The 21,344-nt window shown below is 40.7% G+C and overlaps 2 protein-coding genes across 5 annotated transcripts in view; both read right to left on the bottom strand.

The window, feature by feature from the left end:
- The window catches only part of LOC136871677 (natterin-4), an 87,278-nt gene extending 71,621 nt beyond the window's left edge, over positions 1-15,657 (bottom strand). The window contains exon 1 of the mRNA XM_068227186.1: positions 15,284-15,657. The gene's annotated coding sequence lies outside the window, so the exon portion shown is untranslated. The remainder of the gene's footprint in view (positions 1-15,283) is intronic.
- Positions 15,658-19,917: 4,260 nt separating this feature from the next.
- Positions 19,918-21,344, bottom strand: part of LOC136871676 (uncharacterized) — a 55,541-nt gene continuing 54,114 nt past the window's right edge. For all 4 annotated transcript variants that reach the window (XM_067145170.2, XM_067145172.2, XM_068227185.1 and 1 more), the window contains one exon: positions 19,918-20,648. In XM_067145170.2, coding sequence (XP_067001271.2) covers positions 20,562-20,648 — 87 coding nt within the window. In that variant the 3' untranslated portion in view covers positions 19,918-20,561. The remainder of the gene's footprint in view (positions 20,649-21,344) is intronic.

The raw sequence follows: 21,344 nt of genomic DNA, 5'->3' as shown, positions 1-21,344 counted from the left end.
CTTGCTCTTGTCAAAAGAATCAAGCATCTTGTCCGGCTGCATTGTTGCTACATTTGTGCTACAGACACGAATGTCGAATCAATTTTTTTATCGATAACTTGTATTTGATAGTGGTACCTGCATTAAAAAATCGTGCACATCTGTACACAAGTGGTCCTTTAAATATTGTCTGTGTGTCTGTTAGGTCATCAGCCCAGGGGCTGGTTGGATCCTCAAATAGCACCACCAAAGGCTATGCAGTTATAGGGAAACCGCAAAAACCAATGGCAGCACCAAAATGAGGCGTACTAGGCAAGATGAGGAGTGAGGTAGTTTGCCATTGCTTTCCTCACTGGACCAGAAGGTGCTACTGCAGTACGACTGATCCTATGAGCAACACCTTTCATAACACTCAGACACTAGTTGTGCTCCAAATGTCATTACTCAGCAGCACCCATGCTCCAGCAGCTTCCATATTGTGACAGCCATGGATGAGACTGGAACTCTGGTGGAAGCTACACTTTGCTCTAGCCTGTGCCAAGAGACGGATACAAAAATACTGCATCCATCAAGAAATGGCAACAGGCATCTTTAAATATTATAGGGCTGTTGTTACTTCAGTCACAAAAATATCTTTCGCGTGCAGCACATTCATTTTATTAAACTTAGACGGCTCGATGTTTTTGCATGTAAATGAACCGGTTTCACAGTTTCATTTGATTGCATCTGATACAGTTTCTTGATAAAATCACCATTTATATCCTGGGAATCATCAAACATAGATTTCTTGAGTAAAGAATTTCTTACTTTTCAGAATGTGCCATTTGTCGAAAGCAAGAAGAGGCATTTCACTATCTTTTTTTTTTTTTTGCTAGGGGCTTTACGTCGCACCGACACAGATAGGTCTTATGGCGACGATGGGATAGGAAAGGCCTAGGAGTTGGAAGGAAGCGGCCGTGGCCTTAATTAAGGTACAGCCCCAGCATTTGCCTGGTGCGAAAATGGGAAACCACAGAAAACCATCTTCAGGGCTGCCGATAGTGCGATTCGAACCTACTATCTCCCGGATGCAAGCTCAATGCCGCGCGCCTCTACGCGCACGGCCAACTCGCCCGGTCATTTCATTATCAACAGGATGACAGATCATCAGTTTAATATGTTTTAAAGAAGACATTTCTTATCCTACTAACATTTGTCTTATGATTGTCACTCACGAAAAGACCCGCAAGCTTCGACTTCCTTTATTGTTTTGAGTGTTAAAGTATGCAGCTCCGTACCTAAAAGCTTCTTAAAGAAGAAAAATGCTGCTGTGGCCTTTATTTTGTAGTCACAGCAGAAATTATAAAACAGAAAAGGTTATTAAGTAGGGTAATTCAATTTCTACTTTCGCTTGGATGACGGTCATCTTGAGTAGTTTTTATTCGCTCAACATGGAATGAAGCGTCTTTCTGTTGAAAGAAGGTGTCAAGTTTCTTGTCATATAACATCTACCAACAATCACAATCTCTCTGCTTCATTTAGGCACTGACTTTCTGCTAAGAGGCGCTCCTTCACTAAGAGTGTTACCATTTCAGTCTCGCAGTTTATATTTCCTACGTAACGTGAAAGTGTGGATTTATTCGGCGTGGCAAATATGTCGTTTCGATGATCCTGAATTGAAATTCGGCGAGAATCCTTTCTTGAAATAACATTTAGCCATTTATGACGTTGTTGCTCGTTGAGAAGAAATTCATGAAACGAAATTCCACTTTCCAATCTGCTTTTCATCTTACATTAAGGCATACAACAGTAAACAATATAATGTACATAAACATGAAAACGGCTCAAGACCAAATAAATAACCAAATAAGGTAAATACAGGCTCAAATTACACCAGCATTCTTAGCAATGATCACTGAGCGTGTCTCATCAAGCAGACTAATGGCAGCCCCTCAGCGCTCCAAGCGCCGTGTTCGCTCGTTTATATGTGTGACCGGGCGAATGAGAAGGCGTATTAGCGCAGTCATAGTAGAGGGCGATGTTCTACCACACGCACTAAGTATAATCAAATACTGTATTTGGTATAATGCTACCATAGCTGCAGAAATACCAGGCATTTTAGCGGCTGATCTTGAAACAAATTAATCATATTTATATAATAGTAGCCAACTCTCCACGGTCAAGTATTGTTCAAACAGATTTGATGTAATTTACATTGCAAGGGTTTTGTAATGATAGACATTATGTGCTCAGGAAGCTGCGGAATTTGCACATATTCGCGAATTTCATGCGTTCTATCATTTTCATCCAACTGGGACTCTCTTGATTGTAGTAAACTGGTTCGTACAGTGTAGGTCTTCTCTTAACACCTCAGCTCAACATTGTCATGTTTTGATGCCGCAATAATCCTAGTACGGAGTGTTCCGTAATAATAAATTTGGAGCTTAATCTATAAGGAAAATAATTTATTGTACAGAAATATTTCCTAACACCATTCTTGACAAAAGCACTTCCACTGGAACATAGAAACACACGCACTTGCACTTCACGACTGTCATCTGTTTTTGAAACAAAACTTAAGGGAGGGCTGTCATGATACCAACCACTACAAACACATAACAGGATAGAAATCAAAATTATCTTAACCTTTCAATTTTGTTTACACTAATCCACAGATAAAATTGCAACACAATGAAAATAGACAGCAGCATTCTACAATAAAACATTACAATCTTTCATTTGACACTGATTTTCATACAATGCTTGTCTCTTCTGGAGTATTTATAAGTCCAAACGTTTTGGTGTTTTCACTATTCTACCACTTCTTGTAGACTTCACTTGTGGATTTGCCACTGCATCCGATGATCCGTGCGAAGCCTTCTCTGGATGTATCTCCAGGATAGAATCTGGCCGATTGCTCTGCACTACTGCAGATTCATCTGATGAGGCGACTTCTAAGGGATAAAGCCTTTGAACTGGCCGCACCCTCTCGCCCGCAGCCGTTCTCAGTTTGACAACCCTGACAACGCCATCCTTACCAGGGTACACCTCCTGGACGACACCCAGTGGCCAATCGGCTCGTTTGATGTTATCAGCTCCGATCAGCACAACGTCTCCAACGTTCACTTTGTTGGATGTCCTACCTCCCTGTTGAATAAGAAGAGCCAGGTATTCTTTGCGGAACCTCTGCCGAAGATCGTCCCGCAGTTTCTGTAGATAACGCCATCTTAATTCTATTCCTTTTCTGTCGATGGCATCCAAGTCTGGCACATCAGTGCTGGGTATCTCATGAAGAAAATCAGCTGGTTTCAGTGGTTTCAGATCGTGTAACTCATCGGATACATATGTCAATGGCCGTGAATTTATAATAGCTTCACAGTCACACAGTATCGTGCTTAACTCTTCGCAAGTAACCGAAGCCTTGCCCAAATTACGACGAAGTAGCTCTTTCACCATTCCAATAAGCCTTTCCCACCACCCTCCCCACCATGCAGCAGTGGGAGGGTTGAATTTCCAAGTTATTCTTTCTACAACACAACTGGAAACTATTTCTTCCCAGTTTAACCCTTGCAAAGCGTGGTTAGCCCCTGTGAAGTTTGTGCCATTGTCGGAGTAGATAACAGACACCCTGCCCCTGCGAGCAATGAATCTTCGTAGGGCTTGTAGGAATGCGTTTGTTGACAGAGACCTGACAAGCTCAATATGAATTGCTCGATAGACGGCGCAGGTGAATAACACGAGCCACGCCTTTTCTCCAGTCTTCAGATACAATGGTCCAGCAAGATCTACCCCGGTGACTTCAAATACTGCGGTGCAGTTAACTCGCTCCTTGGGAAGTGGGGCAGATTGTGTCTCCATTGACTTGGACCGATACCTCTTGCATCTGACACAGCTCATTATGACTCGCCTAACCAACTTTCTTCCTCCTATGATCCAGAAGTCTTCTCTAAGCATTGTTAATAAAGTTTGAAGTCTAACGTGCTTAGACAGGCAATGTTTTTCCATCACCATTCTCTCAACGACGATGTTATCTGAAGGCAGCACAATGGGGCACTTGAAGTTTTCTGTATAATCACCGTAGGCTAACTTTGTTCGCAGCCTTAGAATTCCCTGACTGTCTTCAAAAATCTGAGTTTTCTTTTTCATCTTTTGCTCTATGATCTCTCTGTTCTCTGTTTGAACACATCTTATCAGACACTTTTCTGCCTCGACTACTTCTTCTACAGATAGTTCTCCATTCCTTTTTGCATCTCGGTTTCGTAGGTTGTAGACAAATCTCAGTGCCCAGCCAATCATGCATAACGTTCTATGGTAACTAGAAAAATAGCAGAGTCTCGATGTAAACTCTTCCTTTTCAAATACTGCATTCGTTACGAGAATCTTTCTCTTCTTCTTGTTGACTTCATCCTCAGGAGCAGCAATGTCCAATTTAGGCCATCGTTCAGTGTCATCCTTGAGCCATGTGGGACCTTCCCACCATTTACTTTCTACCAGAAACTTTGCACTCATGTCTCTGGATAGTAGGTCAGCAGGGTTTAAAAACCCTGGAACATGATGCCAATCCTTCGGGTTACTGAACTTGCGTATTTCCTCACAACGATTTCCTACAAATACACTCCAGTTTCCTTTCGTCTTGATCCAGGTGAGCACCACTGTAGAGTCACTCCAAAAGTATGTTTTACAGTCTTGGAGGTTTAATGCCCCTTTCACTTGTGTGCATAACCGAGTGGCTATGACCGCAGCTAACAATTCTAGGCGGGGTATAGTTATTGGTCCTAAAGGTGCAACCCTAGCTTTAGCTTGGACCAACTGTAATGACACAATAGAGTCCTTTTCTGCCCTTAGGAATATACACGTAGCATATGACAACTTGCTGGCATCAGCAAACACATGAATAGTTAATCCCCTGCTATCAAATTCCCATGGTACAAGTCTTCTTGGAATCCTGCATTGTTTCAACAAAGGTAAGTGTTTCACCCAAGAATGGAATTTGTTTGTTATTTGTTCTGTTAATTCCTCGTCCCATCCACATTTTTCTCTCCAGGCTTCCTGCATCAATAATTTAGGGATTAATGTTACTGGACACAGGAAACCAAGTGGATCAAAAATACGTTGTACAATTGACAGTAAGCTTCTCTTAGAAGTTGAAAGTGTGGTTAGCTCAACTGTATTAATGATACAGAACATCTCATCTGACCGAGCATCCCACATGAGACCAAGTATTGAAACAGTGTTCTCTGACTCTGATTTTTCTGGTGAATTGCTTATCCACCCTCTTAATTCAAAATGTGCTGAACTCATCATTTCAGTAGATTTTTCAATGAACTCGCTCATCTCTTCTTTGGTTTCACAGCTAGTGACACAATTGTCCACGTAGAAAGAATTCTGCAGCTTCTTGGCCGTTTTCAGATCTTCAGCTGAAACTTTACTCAGGTGATGCGCTATCGTTGCTCCTAATAGGAATGGGCTGCACGTAACCACAAACACTACTCTGCAATGCCGCAATGTGATGACCTCGCCTTTGGAATAATCTTTCCACCAGAGAAATCTTAGAAAATCCCTGTCATCCTCATGGAGGCTTATCTGCAGGAATGCCTTTTTAATATCAGCCGTGACCCCTATGGCATGCTTTCGAAACTGCAACAAACGTTTGGGAATAATCTCGATTAGATTTGGTCCCTTCTCTAAGCATTTATTCAGCGAATTGCCATGTCTGTCCTTTGCCGAGGCATCAAACACGGGTCTAATTTTGGTAGTTAAACTTGATTCCTTAATTACTGCTCTGTGCGGTAAATAGTGGCCTGACGCCTCGTCATTCTCATTTACAGTCTCCACAATTCCACATTCTATCCACTCCTGAATCACATCATCATAATCTTTAAGCTTGTCCAAGTTTACCAATCTTCTAGTGACTGCTTCCAACCTCTTCTCAGCCAACTTCCTGTTATCCAACAATTCTGAATGGCCATCCTTCCAGGGGAGACGAACCTCGTATCTCCCTTCTTCATTCATCCTTACAGTTTCATTGAAGTGTTTCACGACTTCCTCTTCCATCTCTTTCTTTGACTGAGACTCTGCAGGGTCCTTTATGCCAATAGTTTCTAACTTCCACAAGTCTGATATATCCATTGCTTTACCACAAGTGAGACTGACTAGTGACTGATTGCCCTTAGCCAGATCTCGCTGACCAATCACTGTCCAACCTAACCTGGTTTCCAGTGCATACATATTTTCATCCAGCTTAATCAGAACTCCTGTAAGCAGCTTCCCCAAAACATCTGCTCCAAGCAACAAATGCACCTCTGGAACATTGACCCCAACATTTGTTAACTGAATGTTTCTAGTTGCAAGAACAGGGTAAACATGTTGTGTTTCTAACCTTGGAACATAACCACATATTTTCTTCTTATCAAGCACCGAGACTGTGCATTTGAAATCCCCTTTTAGTGCTTGTAGTGTTACATCATAAACATTATGGGTCTCTTTGCTAGTTTCTACACCTCCAAACAAACAATGAGACATCACTTCCTTTCCCAGTTTTTGTAGTCCTAACTTCCTAGCGCTTTCTTTGGTTATGTAAGACATTTGTGACCCAGAATCTAATAAAATTCGTGCAAGCTTGACCTGTCCTTCACTACCAGAAACCTTCACAACAAGAGTCTGTAATAGCGTCTCTGCATTTTGATAGGCAGTTAAAGTCTCAGTGTTTTGATTATTTTGATTATCCTTTCCCTTTGAACTTTCCCTCTCCTCTTTCTTAGTAACTAAATCAGGGCATAAGATAGCACAATGATCCCTTTTTAAGCAAATCATACACTTCACAAATGCTTTACATTTGCTCGAGTTATGCCCCTTCCTTAAACAACGAAAGCAAGCACCCCTTTTCTTCAAAATATCCTTCTTCTCTCCATTCTGAAGATTCCTCACTTTAAAACAATCAGCAGATCTATGGGAACTCTTGTTACACCAGATACAACCTGTTTCAGTTTTCTGACCCTCACCTGAGTACAAAGCAGCAGCAGTGGGAAGTCTCTCTTGTTTACCTGCCTTGCATAATAAGTCATCCCTCTTCACAATAAAACTAGAGCGAGCAAGTGACAAACGTTCTTCGCTCTCCACTTCTTGTTTTATAAACAGTAAGAACTTGTTTAGGTGATGATCGTGATCATTTTCTGATATATGAGATACACGAACTCTCTCCCATGCCTTCATAACTTCTTCTGGTAATGCAGACTCCACCAAAGGATACAGCATTGCTGCATACTTATCACTAGTGACTCCTAAAGATTCCAAAGCTCTCAGTTGTGTTTCTAATTTATCATAGAGGCTTCCAATACTAAGGGTACTACCTTCGGTAGCTTGAAGCAGAACAAGATTTAGAAGTTCTCGGACATATACTTCTATAAGTAATTCTTCCCTCGCATACCTGGATTTCAGGTGATCTATTGCTTTTTGATAGTTCGCTCCGGACGGAGGGAAACTCTCAACTAGCTCCCTGGCCACCGAACCTGGAACAGTAGCCTGTAGAAGATACTGAAATTTATCTTCCGGGTCGATATCACTATCGTCGTTTATTTTCTTAAACTGTCCCCAAAAACCAATCCAGTTTTTTATATCTCCGTCGAACTGTTTAAGCTGTAGCTTGGGTAAACTGAAATTCCTTTTCTTCGTCATCTCGATCTCACTCGCTAAGGCTTCACCTCCACCAACAGATAAATTCACTTGAAAATTACTTTCGAACCTGACCTTACCTTGTAGCCACTTCTCGCGGTACGTTTCTGCCGTGTCGAATTCCTTGGCGTCGTCTTCTTCTGTCGTTTCTTCGACACCCCTAAGTGCTTGAATCTTTTCATCCAAAGATAACATCCGCATTGCCTTATCTTCTAAAATACGGAAGTATGTCAACATTTCTTCCGCATCTACGATTGCTTCAGATATTTTTGTTTGAAACTCGCCATGTGCTCTCGTAAACAGTCTACGTATTTGTGATCTTTCCTTATTATACTGTTTAAGCTCCTCCATCTTAACTATGTCCTGCCACGGTCGCCAGAAAATGTTCCGTAATAATAAATTTGGAGCTTAATCTATAAGGAAAATAATTTATTGTACAGAAATATTTCCTAACACCATTCTTGACAAAAGCACTTCCACTGGAACATAGAAACACACGCACTTGCACTTCACGACTGTCATCTGTTTTTGAAACAAAACTTAAGGGAGGGCTGTCATGATACCAACCACTACAAACACATAACAGGATAGAAATCAAAATTATCTTAACACGGAGCGTTGTTTCGATTGCGTTAAGGTAGACCTTGCGTCCATAGTGTCATCGTATCCCGCTTTGCGTCTTAGGTAGCTGAAGACGTCATGCGCAACGAACCATTTCATAAAATGCTCCATAAAACAAATGCTTTATTTTAAACTGTCTCTGTCTTTATGCTGTCGGGACAAACCAGCTCCATACTTCTCAACAGAGGAGAAACTACAATATTTTCGCTCTTGCTACATTGGCGAATTACTTTTCAGGTTAGTTTCCTTACCGGTTTAATAATTGAAGATTTATGTGTGTGAAGAGGCCTTTCAAATGATCGCCGGTCACGGTAGCATTGATTACAAAAAAGTACAGTGACAAATTTTGGGATCGCACGAATTTTATGTCGTAACTGGGATCAAAACTTAGGAGCAGAGGCAAAGTTTTTTCAGCTCGAAGTCGTATCTCATGCGTAATGCTTCCTCTGCATAATGTTTCCACCAGTGAACATCCACGGAAATCTTGTGAAACGAAATCCCACTACCTTCAATTTCTCGTGAATAAACTATGACTGGAATTGCAAGTGCTTAACATCAGACGAATACACCCATTACTAGCCACTATTCTCATAGGTCCCGGGGGACCAGTGAGTGGTTATAGCCCATCGGCCGCTATTTCAGGCCTTGAGTGCTATTTCATAGATCAAAGATGGTAGAAACATAACGGGTTTGGAAGGTGGAGTTCGTGTGGGGGATCAAACTGACCAGGATATGGCCTAGGCCCCTGGCGGGGTGAAAAGGTGCCCTTAGTAGGGCAGAGGTTGGTGGGGTCGTTGGTACTCTTACTAGAGGCCAACGGAGAGAGGGGAGCAACATCGGGTGGATGGTCACCCATCCAATAGGTGTCCATGCCCAATGTTGCTGTCATAATTGATCACCCATTCACAACCTACAGTTCAATGTTCACAACCAACTCATTTAATAGCAAAGAGAATATGTAGCTTTAATAGAAACGTTTCAAGGCGCGAACCTGCTAGCAGGGGGCAAAAAAGCGATCCTAGCGGCCCGGTATTGAACTTCAATGTGACCACTTCGATAGCGTTTTACGGGCTCTATTTCAAGGCCTTGTATGATAACGTAGGTAACGGTCCGGCTCCATGGCTAAATGGTTAGCGTGCTGGTCTTTGGTCACAGGGATTCCAAGTTCGATTCCTGGCAGGATGGAGAATTTTAACCATCACTGGTTAATTTCGCTGGCATGGGGCTGTGTGTGTGTGTGTTGTCATCCTCATCACGATGCGCAGGTCGCCTACCGGCGTCAAGTCAAAATACCTGCAGCTGGTGAACCGAACATGTTCTTGGACACTCCTGACACTAAAAGCATTCATTTCAGCAACGTAAATCACCAAAATATTCTTGGACTTTTTACATATAACCTCAAATCCCTAACGTTGCTTCATCAATGTAAATTTAGATACCGGTATCTATAAAACTGTTGCAAATTTTGATTAACTAATCAAAAACTACCGTCTCACCTTATGAGATCAATCTGTCTGTGGGTGGGGGCGGTAAAATAACACCCACAGTATCCCCTGCCTGTCGTAGTAGGGGCCCCAGGGGCTCTGTACTTTGGAGCGTGGGTTGGCGACCACGGGGGCCCTTAGCTGAGTCCTTGCATCGCTTCCACTTGTACCAGGCTCCTCACCTTCATCTATCCTGTTCGACCTCACTTGGTCAACTCTTGTTCTTTTCCAACCCCGAAGGTATTAGAGCACTCGAGGCCTAGGGAGTCTTTCATTTTCATGCCCTTCATGGCCCTTTCTTTCTTTGGCCGATACCTTCATTTTTCGAAGTGCCAGATCCCCTCCATTTTTCTCTCTGATTAGTCTTATATAGAGGATGGTTGCCTAGTTGTACTTCCTCTTAAAATAATCACCACCACCACTTATGAGATCAAACATCAAATCCGTTCTTGTATTCTTATTGACCTTATAAAGTCTGTAAAGAAATATAATAAAATGATATTGATATGTCAAAAAGTTAAAACTAACAGCTTTCCTGTCCCAACCGTTCATTGGCCCCAGAGGCTCTCAACTTGGGAGCGTGGGTTGGCGACCATGAGGCCCTTAGCTGAGTCCTTGCATTGCTTCCACTTGTACCAGGCTCCTCACCTTCATCTATCCTGTTCGACCTCACTAGGTCAACTCTTGTTCTTTTCTGCCCCCGAAGGTATTAGAGCATTCGAGGCATAGGGAGTCTTTCATTTTCACACCCTTCGTGGCCCTTGTCTTTCTCACCATTTTTGAAAGTGTCTGACCCTTTGCCCCTGTGGGTGGGGCAGTTGATAACACCCATGGTATCCACTGCCTGCCTTTAAGGGGCAACTAAAAGGGGCCCCAGGGGTTCTGAACTTGGGAACGTGGGTTGGCAACCACGGGGCCCTTAGCTGAGTCCTGGCATTTCTTCCACTTTTACCAGGCTCCTCACTTTCATCTATCCTATCCTACCTCCCTTGGTCAACTATTTTTTCTTTAAAGACCCCGACGGTATGAGGTGTCGAGGTCTAGGGAGTCTTTCATTGTCACGCCTTTTGTGGTCTTGTCTTTCTTTGGCCGATACCTTCATTTTTCACAGTGTCTCATCCCTTTAATTCTCTCTCTAATTTGAGTTATATAGAGGATATTTGCCCAGTTGTACTTCCTCTTTAACCAATAATCAGCCCCGCCTGTCAGACCCCTTCCATTTTTCTCTCTGATTACTGCTTTATAGAGGATGGTTGCCTAGTTGTACTACCTCTTAAAACAATAATCACCACCACCACCTCCTCCTCCTCAACCATTCATTTACTGACTTACTACTCTAAGTAAACACTTGTAAAAACCAACCATGATTAAAATTATGTTGGTTTTTTTTTCTTCAAGGTGACACACACAATGTTATAAGTCAGTAAATGAACATTTGAGACAGGAAAGCTGTTAGTTTTAACTTGATGAATCATTTTGTAATTTTATTTTATTTCTTTATAGACTTTGTAATGTCTATGAGAATACAAGAATTGATTTGATGTTTGATCTCATAAGGAGACAGTGAAAGTTGTAGATTGTTTGATCAAAATTTTTAATAGATTTATCTAAAATTATGTTAATGAAGCAAGGTTAGGGATTTGAGGTTATATGTAACTTAGTCCAAGAATATTTTGGTATTTTACACCACTGAAGAAGAGGGCAATTGCAGATTCTCAAAACATGTACGGATGTTAATGACAAACTTAAATATAATGACAAGGTGGAATAAGTGTGTTTAAATATATATGAATATATGATTAAATTGTAGTCAATATAGACCTAATTAAGGAGCCTCCGTGGCTCAGATGGCAGCGCGTCTGCCTCTCATCGCTGGATAGCGTGGTTCAAATCCCAGTCCCTCAATATGAGATTTGTGCTGGACAAAGTGGAGGTGGGACTGGTTTTTCTCCGGGTACTCCGGTTTTCCTTATCTTTCATTCCAGTAACACTCTCCATTATCATGTCATAGCATTTATCAGTCATTAAGAAATTACCCTGGGAGTGGCGACCCCATTGTAATAATAGTCTATATATATGTTTCATTCATTACATTCCTGACCCGGTCAAAGACTGGAAAACAGGTTGTAGGTTTTCATAGACCTAATTAACTGTTATGGTTAAAATGATTTAACTCCAAAATATCCCTACTTGATCCAAGATAATCAGTCTCCCAGGCAGTTAATGAAATAGGAGAGTTGTTATTGTACTTAGCTTCAAGAAGCCTTCTTTCTCTGGCTGACGAAAGCCCCATGGAGGGTCTGAACCTGTGTGTCACTTGCCAGGTAGCGGGGGACTGCCAGTGCTATTACATAACGAAGGTTCGTCCTGTATATTCATGTTGTGACCTGCATATTGTAATCTATGTATAACGGGCATCCAAAATTTACTGATTTTGTATCCTCCCACTAAATTCATATTATTCTGGTGTTTCTTAATTTCAATAGCCTCTCAAATTTTCCTTTCAAAATTCCAGGCAATAGCTGCTAATATTTTAGCTCTGTCATATGAATTGCAGAGTACATTAGAATTATTAGCCACAGCCATAAAAAACAAGAAATTCGACTGCCTTCTACAAAAACAAACTGAAACAGCCTGAAGCCCAGCAGAAGAATTTAATGCTAGAACCACTAGATTAAATTATATACCTAGAATCACTGATGCAGTCAATGACTGCTGTCGAAATTATTATATTTTTGTTCTATATACGCATAACTAATGGTAATCATTTTGCCTCTCTTTCTGTACATTGTTTTGAGAGTTTTAATATTGATTCATCAGTGAAAAGACTCCATACACTTGTTACACTGTGTCAGAAACACTCCACTTTTAATATGGTGCAGGTCCTGCATATTCTTTCTCTCATTACACTGTTGTCAGAAACATGCCACTTTGAATATAGTGCAGGTCCTGGGTTTTCTTTCAACATATTATGGAAATTAAACCTACCATTGCAGTTTTTCCAACATCTGCTACAGTCCACCCTGTGATGCCGTCAGTACTTATTAATGTATTATCTGGCCCGGGGGCTGTTATCTTGGTTGATGCATCTCTGTGATACCATGTTCCAATGTGAGTGGGGTTGGTAGAATAATATCCATGGTATCAGCTCCCGACTCCCTGACTTACGAGCGGAGCGTGGGTTGGCGGGCATGGGGCCCTTAGCCAAGTTCTGGCATTCCTTCCACTTAATTGCGCTAGGCTACTCCCTTTCATCTATCCTCTCTAACCTCCTTTGGTCAACTTTTTCCATCCCCAATGAATTAGGTCTTTGAAGTCTAGGGAGTTTTAATTTCACATGCTTCATAGCCCTCGTCTTTCTTAGACAGATAACTTCATTTTTTGAAGTGTTGGATCCCTTCTGGTTTTTTTTTTTCTCTGATTAGCGTTATATAGAGGATGGTTGCCCAGGTGTACCTCTCTTAAAACAGTCACCACCATCACCACTCTGATACCATGCTTTATGGTTTACAGTTTCTACAGCTCTAAGAGAATATAAAACCCTTCAGTACTCTGCCTGTGCAAGACAATTTTAATATGATATAAATCAAGGAATTTCACAAAAGTTTCTATACCGACAGTTGTAAAGATTATAACTTAAGTCAGCCTGAACAATCCTGTTTTCAGTGTAATCTGAATCGTTGCTCTCCGTGCGATCACTTGATTGGCAGTAATCTTAGTCTACAGCTCTTGGTGGCACCCCTGTGGGTGGGTGCAGTATAATACCCATGTTATGCCCTGCCTGTCATAAGAGGCAACTAAAAGGGGCCCCAGGGGCTCTCAACTTGGAAGCATGGGTTGGTGCCCACCGGGCCTTTAACCGAGTCCTGGCATTGTTTCCACTTGTGCCAAGCTCCTTAGTTTCATCTATCCTATCCGGCTTCCCTTGGTGAACTCTCGTTCTTTTCCAACCCTGACAGTATTAGAGCAATTTACAGTGCTATGCCTAGTATTAGAGCACTCGAGGCCTAGGGAGTCTCATTTTCATGCCTTTTGTCGCCCTTGTCTGTTCGGCTGATCCCTTTCATTTTTTCCTCTACGATTAGAGTTAAATAGACGATGGTTGCCTAGTACTTCCTCTTAAAAACAACCACCACCACCAATCCACCTCCCTTGGTCAATTTCTTTTCCAACCCCAACTGTATTAGGTAGTGATGGGCAACACTCTCGCTCGAGACTCTCGTCATAGATCTCGAGGCTCTCGCGACCTGATTCTCCTGTGCTGCGAGCTGTGCAATGTCCCAGTAACTACGAGTGTAAGCTTGATAGTATATAATCAGCAGTTCTCATATGGAAACGTGTGCTGATACATTTTGTCAAAAGCCTATGAAAGCACTGCATGTTTAACTACGAGCTCCTTAATACCATTAACGAAAGTGAAAACAGAATGTCAGTATCTTCAACAGTTTGAGTTATTTCAGGTGGACATCGTACCTGAATAACCCTTATAATTTTTTTTAATAACTAGACAGGATGTACACGTACCTGGATACTTTGCAATTATTGTTGACAGGGTAGCTTCTTGTGATGCAGACCGGCCCAGACGTGTTCTGCGATTCCCCTTCATTGATGCGATTTTAAGTGCCGGATCAACCCAGAAGTATTTTTGCCAACATATTTTACTTCTATGGAACAAACAATACAGCGGGCTATGCTATGCGGTTTCTCTTCAAAATAACATATCCACGACTTGCATTTCGGACATAGTCTTAAAGTTGTCGCGTACAATTAGACAATTCCACATTGCACTGTCATATACCGAAGTACCTAATTATTAAACAAATACTCTAGAACATTGTGGGGAATTATTTCCTTTGTCACCAACATATCTGTAAACACGAACAGTGGTCATAATATTGAATGTGGGTTCTGGTAACAATGTACACCTGCCTGTCGAACGAATTGGAGCAAACTCTAGCATTTTAGATTACACGTTCCACTAATGTGTAATGGTGGTTGCATATATAGCAAGGCGCATATTGCCTTGTCTTGAGTTCAAATAATGCATTCCTCTAATATCCAGCTAGGTATATCTAAAGTAGCCATCAGTTTCTGTACTTAGCCTACTCATTCATGTACTTACCACTGCATACAATGCCAGAATGCATATCCTTTGTTATGCTGCATCAAAATAGACCTCTGTAGAAATGAAAAATGAACACCCTAGTCTCTTGTTGACACGTATTTAGATTTAGATTTATTATTTTTCTTTAGATCTACAGTAATAATACCCATTTGATCCGTTATAAAGAAAAATAACAATGTCCAGCCTAAGCCAAATTTCATACCACTAACTTGGTGGACCCCCACACAGGCGGAATACCAGACAACCATGCAAGGTTCCACCCCTAGCTAAATCTGTTAAGCTGCCTCTAACATGGACGGATGACCAGCTCACATGCTAGGGCACCCCCTACATCTAAATTAAGCCTATAACTAATTACTTACAACATTAAATCTATACTAATTCTATCCTAGTACCTCTTGTCATTAACTCATAAATCACTCACCAATACTATCTCAATACACATAAATACACCTTCACTTGAATAAATACCCTCTAAACTTTGCTATCTCTCTTAATATCCATCCATCGAACTCAACAATCATTCACTTCATTTCCATGCCACATATCATTACATATCTACCTCTTATCATAAAGACACCTTTACTAGAATAAATACCCACTAAACTTCGCTATCTTTCTTATCATCCATTCGCCACCATGCCCCTGCTGAGTATACACACAAACCTTTGCACATTCCATTCCTCCTACATTTCCTCTACTTGACTCTCTCAGGGTTGCTGATTCCATGCTTCAGCGGTATTATGAATGTCACAGACCTCATACACGCTAACCTTAGCACATTCCATTCCTACTACATTTCCTCTACTTGACTCCCTCGGGGTTGCTGATTCCATACTTCCGTTGCACTCACATTCTGCTAATACGTATTCTACTCATGTTGCAACTTTATCACTGCACTACCTGTCTGTTCCTGCTCATCTTATTCAACCATGCTTGATCTAATTAAATAATTATCTAAAACCAACTTTGCTTGCCGATTTACCATTAACTAATAAATCACTTACCAATACCATTTAAACTTCGCTACCTCTCTTATCATTCATCCATCATCATCTTTCATACTTAACACTTCAATTCCAGTCCTCATTTACTTTATAATTATAATACACATTAAGACATCTTTACTTGAATAAATACCATCTAGACTACGCTACCCCTCTTCTCATCCATCCTTCAAATTCAATAATCCATCCATCTTATATCTCAAGACATCATTACTTGAATAAGTACCATACACTTACAGTACACTTAAAAACACCTTATCACCTCGCTACCTCTCTTATCATTCATCCATCATACAATACACATGCAGACACCATCACTTCTTTACTTTAACCATTACAATGCCCTTCGAACTCAACAATCCATCCATCTTATATATCTCAAGACACCATTATATGAATAAGTGCCATACAATTACAGTACACTTAAAACACCTTATCACCTCGCTACCTCTCTTATCATTCATCCATCATACAATATACATGCAGACACCATCACTTCTTTACTTTAACCATTACAATTATAGACACCATCACTTCTTTACTTTAACCATTACAGTGCACATACAGACCCCATCACTTGAATAGATACCATCTAAACTTCGCCACCTCTCTTATCATATATCTATCATCATCACCTTTCATAATTAACACTTCAGTTCCAGTAGATACCATCCAACCTCCTTTATATCTCCAAACTCGTAACAATTACACTACACATATAGATATCATTACTTGAGTAAGTACCATCTAAACTTCGCTACCTCTTATCATTCTTCACTTGAATAAATACCCTCTAAGCTTCACTACCTCTCTTATCCATCCATCCATCCATCCATCCATCCATCCATCCATCCATCCATCCATCGCACTCCACAATCATTCTCTTCAATTCCATACCACATATCCTTACATATATACCTCTTATCATTAACTAATAAATCACTCACCAATACGATCTCAATACACATAAAGACACCTTCACTTGAATGAATACCCTCTAAACCTCGCTACCTCTCTTATCATCCATCCATTGAACTCCACCATCATTCACTTCAACTTTGACACAACAATCACTTATACTTAACACCGCCCCTTACAGACATCTATTTCATAACACAGGCAAACCATGTTACTTACTACTGTTACTTGTCTTTTTACTTCTCGTAATTACTCCTTCCATTTTTCCCTTTTTACCCCATAGCTCCTTCAAACTCAAGCTTCTCCCTTTAACCACGGCACTTCTTACTTCTGCTTCCTCCCTCAAACCATTATTCTCGCTCCGATTCTGTCCACTTGTCTTTCCCTGTGATTCTTCTTCCATCCTCTCTTCCTGCATCCTGCTTTCTTCACTCGCGCTGACCTCCGACACTAGTTCGTTCATTAATTTCCTGACTACTTCCATCCTCCTTGCATTTCCTTTTTCTTCAGCTCTTTTTACGATAGCTTCCCAGGAACCCCATCTACTCAGTGTTCCTCCCTTTACAGTATGTACATCAGCCCTGGTAGTTTCTTCTTGCCTCGAACTCTCAGCCCTGCTTTTTCCTTCTTGCCTCACATCAGCCCTGGTAGTTTCTTCTTGCCTCGAACTCTCAGCCCTGCTTTTTTCTTCTTGCCTCAAACTCTCATCCATTGATTTCAGTTTCGATACTGTCCACTTCCGGGTCCAATTCCTGTCGCTTACCACAAGTATCTGACCACTAATATACGCTCTCAGCCCCTGGATTTTCGCTTTCACTAAGTGTTTTAGAATTTTGAAATTCCTACTCTCTTCTCTTCCGAAATCCCTCTTCACTCCAATTTTCTCACTCTGCAGATTACCAGCATTCCTTATCACTATATCTGCCATCAATGAAGATATGAGCGACACTGTTATGGGTCTGTACCCTCCCACCTTGCCAACTCTCTCCACATTGTCTATATCGACCTCACTGAAATTAATTTTCATTTTATTTTGTATGAGATCTACCACTTTGTAAATAATGTCCACTTTAGATTCTGACTTTTCTTCCTCCACCCCGTAAATAAATATGGATTTCTTCTTACGCTCCTGTCTGCAAACTGCTATTTCTTTCTTCAGGTTTACCACCTCCTCTTCCATATTTTTTATTTTCTCCCTTAGTGACACCAGATCTTTCTCGCTATCTTTCATTATTGCCTTCGTATTTTTCATGTAATCCTGGATCCACTGTCTCGTCTTTTCGTGCTCCTGGACTTGCTCCTGAAGCATCTTTTTTAATTGCTCGAACGGGCATAACTCCTGTACTACCTCTTTTACCACTTTTCTCATAACTTCTACGTCTACCCAGCTCATCCTATCCATCTCTTTGACACGTATTTACAGAATGGATAAGGCCTGTGGTTGGCTATTCTCATACACGGCACGAACAATATTCAGCTTCGTCTACCTGTAGGCCAGATCAAAAATGACCTATGTGTAGGCCTACGAAATGCTGCTCACCACACAATGCGGGTTAATTGCTCTCGAGATCTCTCTGAACTTCTAGAGAGGAATAGTGTCTGTGCTGGTCTCAGATGGCCCAACACTAGTTTTAGGTTTCCGAAGTCTAGGGAGAATCATTTTCATGCCCTTTATAGATGTACTTACTCTTAAAATAATAACCACCACAACCACCACCACCACTTGCCTCCACCCATCACTAAGGCAGGCTGTTCTAAAAATCCCGTAATAATAGGGCCATAGTGATACTGGATACAGGCAAGGTCACCTAGAGGAGAACAAAGGCGAGGAGGAATGGACCCCTCTGAAAATAGCGATACTTCCCTACATCAGGAACGCTACAGACAATTGGCAAGATACTATGGCAAGATACTAAATAAGTCTAGCACCATCTATAAACCACATTGGAAGCTAACTTTTTATCTGCCACTAGTCAAGGACAATAGAATTAGAGGTCACTGGAGCCTACCACACTGAATATAGCTGCAGTAACTGCCACATAGGCAAAACTAAATGTCCAATTTCCTTTTAAACTAATAATCGCCACCTTAAAGAACATATCCGTCACACCAAGATATTTCAGCTGTAGCCAAGCATTCCTGCAAAACTAGACATGAAATTTCATTTGACTTAACTAAAATCTTAACTATTCCTTGGAATCTAAGAAAAATCCCAAGATTTTATCGAAATTAACACCTGAACAATATGAATTTAGAGTAAGGATACAAAATCTGCAATTCTTGATGCCCATTATAAACAGATTATAATATTGGTCGCTACATTAACATACAGGATGAACCCTTGTTACGTAACAGTACTGGCAATCACCAGCTACCTGGCAAGTGTACTTCCTCTTAAAAGAATATTCCCCACCGCCACCTGACATATTCCAGACCTTTCATGACCCTCCACGGGGCCAGAGAGAAAGGCCAAGAACAGCAACTACTCGTAGTCGATTAGCTGTCTGGGAGACTGATTACCTCTGAGTAGGGGTATTTCAGTCACCTTGACAAAGAGTACTGCTGTATATTTGAAACTTCTGCAAACTGTACAGAATGTAAAGAAAACACTGTTCAACCCAGAAGAAATGAACTAGTCTAACTCTTTGGTCTGAGCAGACAGAGAACTTTTGATGTGTGTATTACTGAGTGTTGTAAAGCTGATTTTGTAAAGCTTAGTTCCTCCCCTGAGTACTTATATTTTACTGTAAGAAGACCCAATGAACTAAGACTTCTGCAGTAACCTATTGAATTTAGACATCATGAAATGCCTGCAGAAGGGTAGAAATTCTTCATTCTGTAATTGTGCCCAATCAACGAAGCTTGTGAAATGCCTTCCATAAAATTGAATGAAGATATAATTTAGTTCGCATATCTGAACTGTTGGATGTGGGTATTTCAGGAAAGAAGGGAATGCATGGCATCTCTCAATTTTTGAGCTGATATTAGGCAGGAATACACAATATTGAAGTAGATTATCTTACAGTTTTCTGAAATTTAGGAACCGACATCAGAAAATTTTGTGACACTATGTGAGGGAAGCAGAGTAGTGTTTCAGGGAGTTAAAACAGGATGGGAAATAAATTCAAAGAAATACTTTATCAAAACAAAGTTTTATTGGTTATTTTGATATTGCAGGCTAAATACTTAGCAACAGCAAAATTACATAAATATGTTATATCTTTTGAAGGTAGCAACATTATTTTAAGAACTGTATGCAAGAAAATATATTCTACATACTATATAAGGCATCTGTTCAAAAAATAGTTATCTTCACATTTCAGCAATGTGAAATAAAGTGCCAAAAAAATTAATTTCCACTATTTACAACATTTTTCCACATCCCACAATAGGCGGAGGTAGATACTGAAGACCAAAAAATTTGATTGATAAATTGCTCTGCGCTGTGTCTCTTGCATATTTTCTAATTTAACAGTCTTAAAATGCAATTTAAAGTTATCTTAATAACAACTGCTACTGTTTGCATAATATAGTGCTCTCAATAGTATTTATCTATCGTAAAATTCGTAACTCACACGAAGACAGTAACTCAACATGAGAAATAGTTCTGTCGTACTTACTGCACAATAGTTAGCTACAGACGTGCAAAATACAAACTTTGGCAACATGAGCTAAATCATACATGTGCATTTCCAACATCAGACCAATTTGAAGTCCATTTATGTATATAATATGCTGCTCTGATCTGGTGCAGTAAACTTTTCGAGTACTGTAGTTTTACTTTGCAACAAGAACTTCGTACTCTGGGAATCCTAGTTCTTGGCCTCCATATGGAATGTAGCAGACATTGTGACTTGCTTGAACCTGAAAAGAAGGAGTGCATTTCATATTACATTATCATAAATAAATAAAATTAGTCAGCTGGGATAATGTCTGAATTGATAATGATGATGCTTGTTTAAAGGGGCCTAACATTGAAGTCATCGGCCCCTAATGGTACGAAATGAGATGAAATGAAATGGCAAATTAAAAGCCCAAAAGACCTCCACTGATCACAGTTCCAAACATGAGGACAAAGAATGAATGAATGAATGGATGGATATGAATTTGAAACAATCAGTGGAACCAACCCACAGTGCCTCACATGCACAGAAGCGGGTGTAGAACAATAGTATTACTGACCAAGGGACTGCTTCTATAGCACAATACTGAATACATAATACTTATAGTCTAAAGGGGTTCAAAATCAAAGTCAGCGGCCCCTCACAATGATACATATCGCTAGAAAAGTATGCAACCGCTCCGGGTTAAACATTCTTTGCCCGATACCTCCATTTTCTAACTCGTCGTTGGGCAGCCTAGTTTGACGAAATGGAGTCGCTCAGCGGATACCTCAGGGTTTACTTATGGCAAATAGGACATGTAATCCTACTGTAGAATTCGCTTTACGTGAGTCGAAGAGAATTCCAACTCACGGGTGATACCTATCGTTACTCACAACATAATGATAATCATCGCCGACAACCTAATTAGAGTTTGACTGAGAAAACTTGCCACTGT

Source organism: Anabrus simplex, chromosome 4 (assembly GCF_040414725.1).
Source record: "Anabrus simplex isolate iqAnaSimp1 chromosome 4, ASM4041472v1, whole genome shotgun sequence".
Lineage (NCBI taxonomy): Eukaryota > Metazoa > Arthropoda > Insecta > Orthoptera > Tettigoniidae > Anabrus > Anabrus simplex.
The sequence above is the reverse complement of the archived record's forward strand: the minus strand, read 5'-3'. Positions and strand labels throughout refer to the sequence as shown.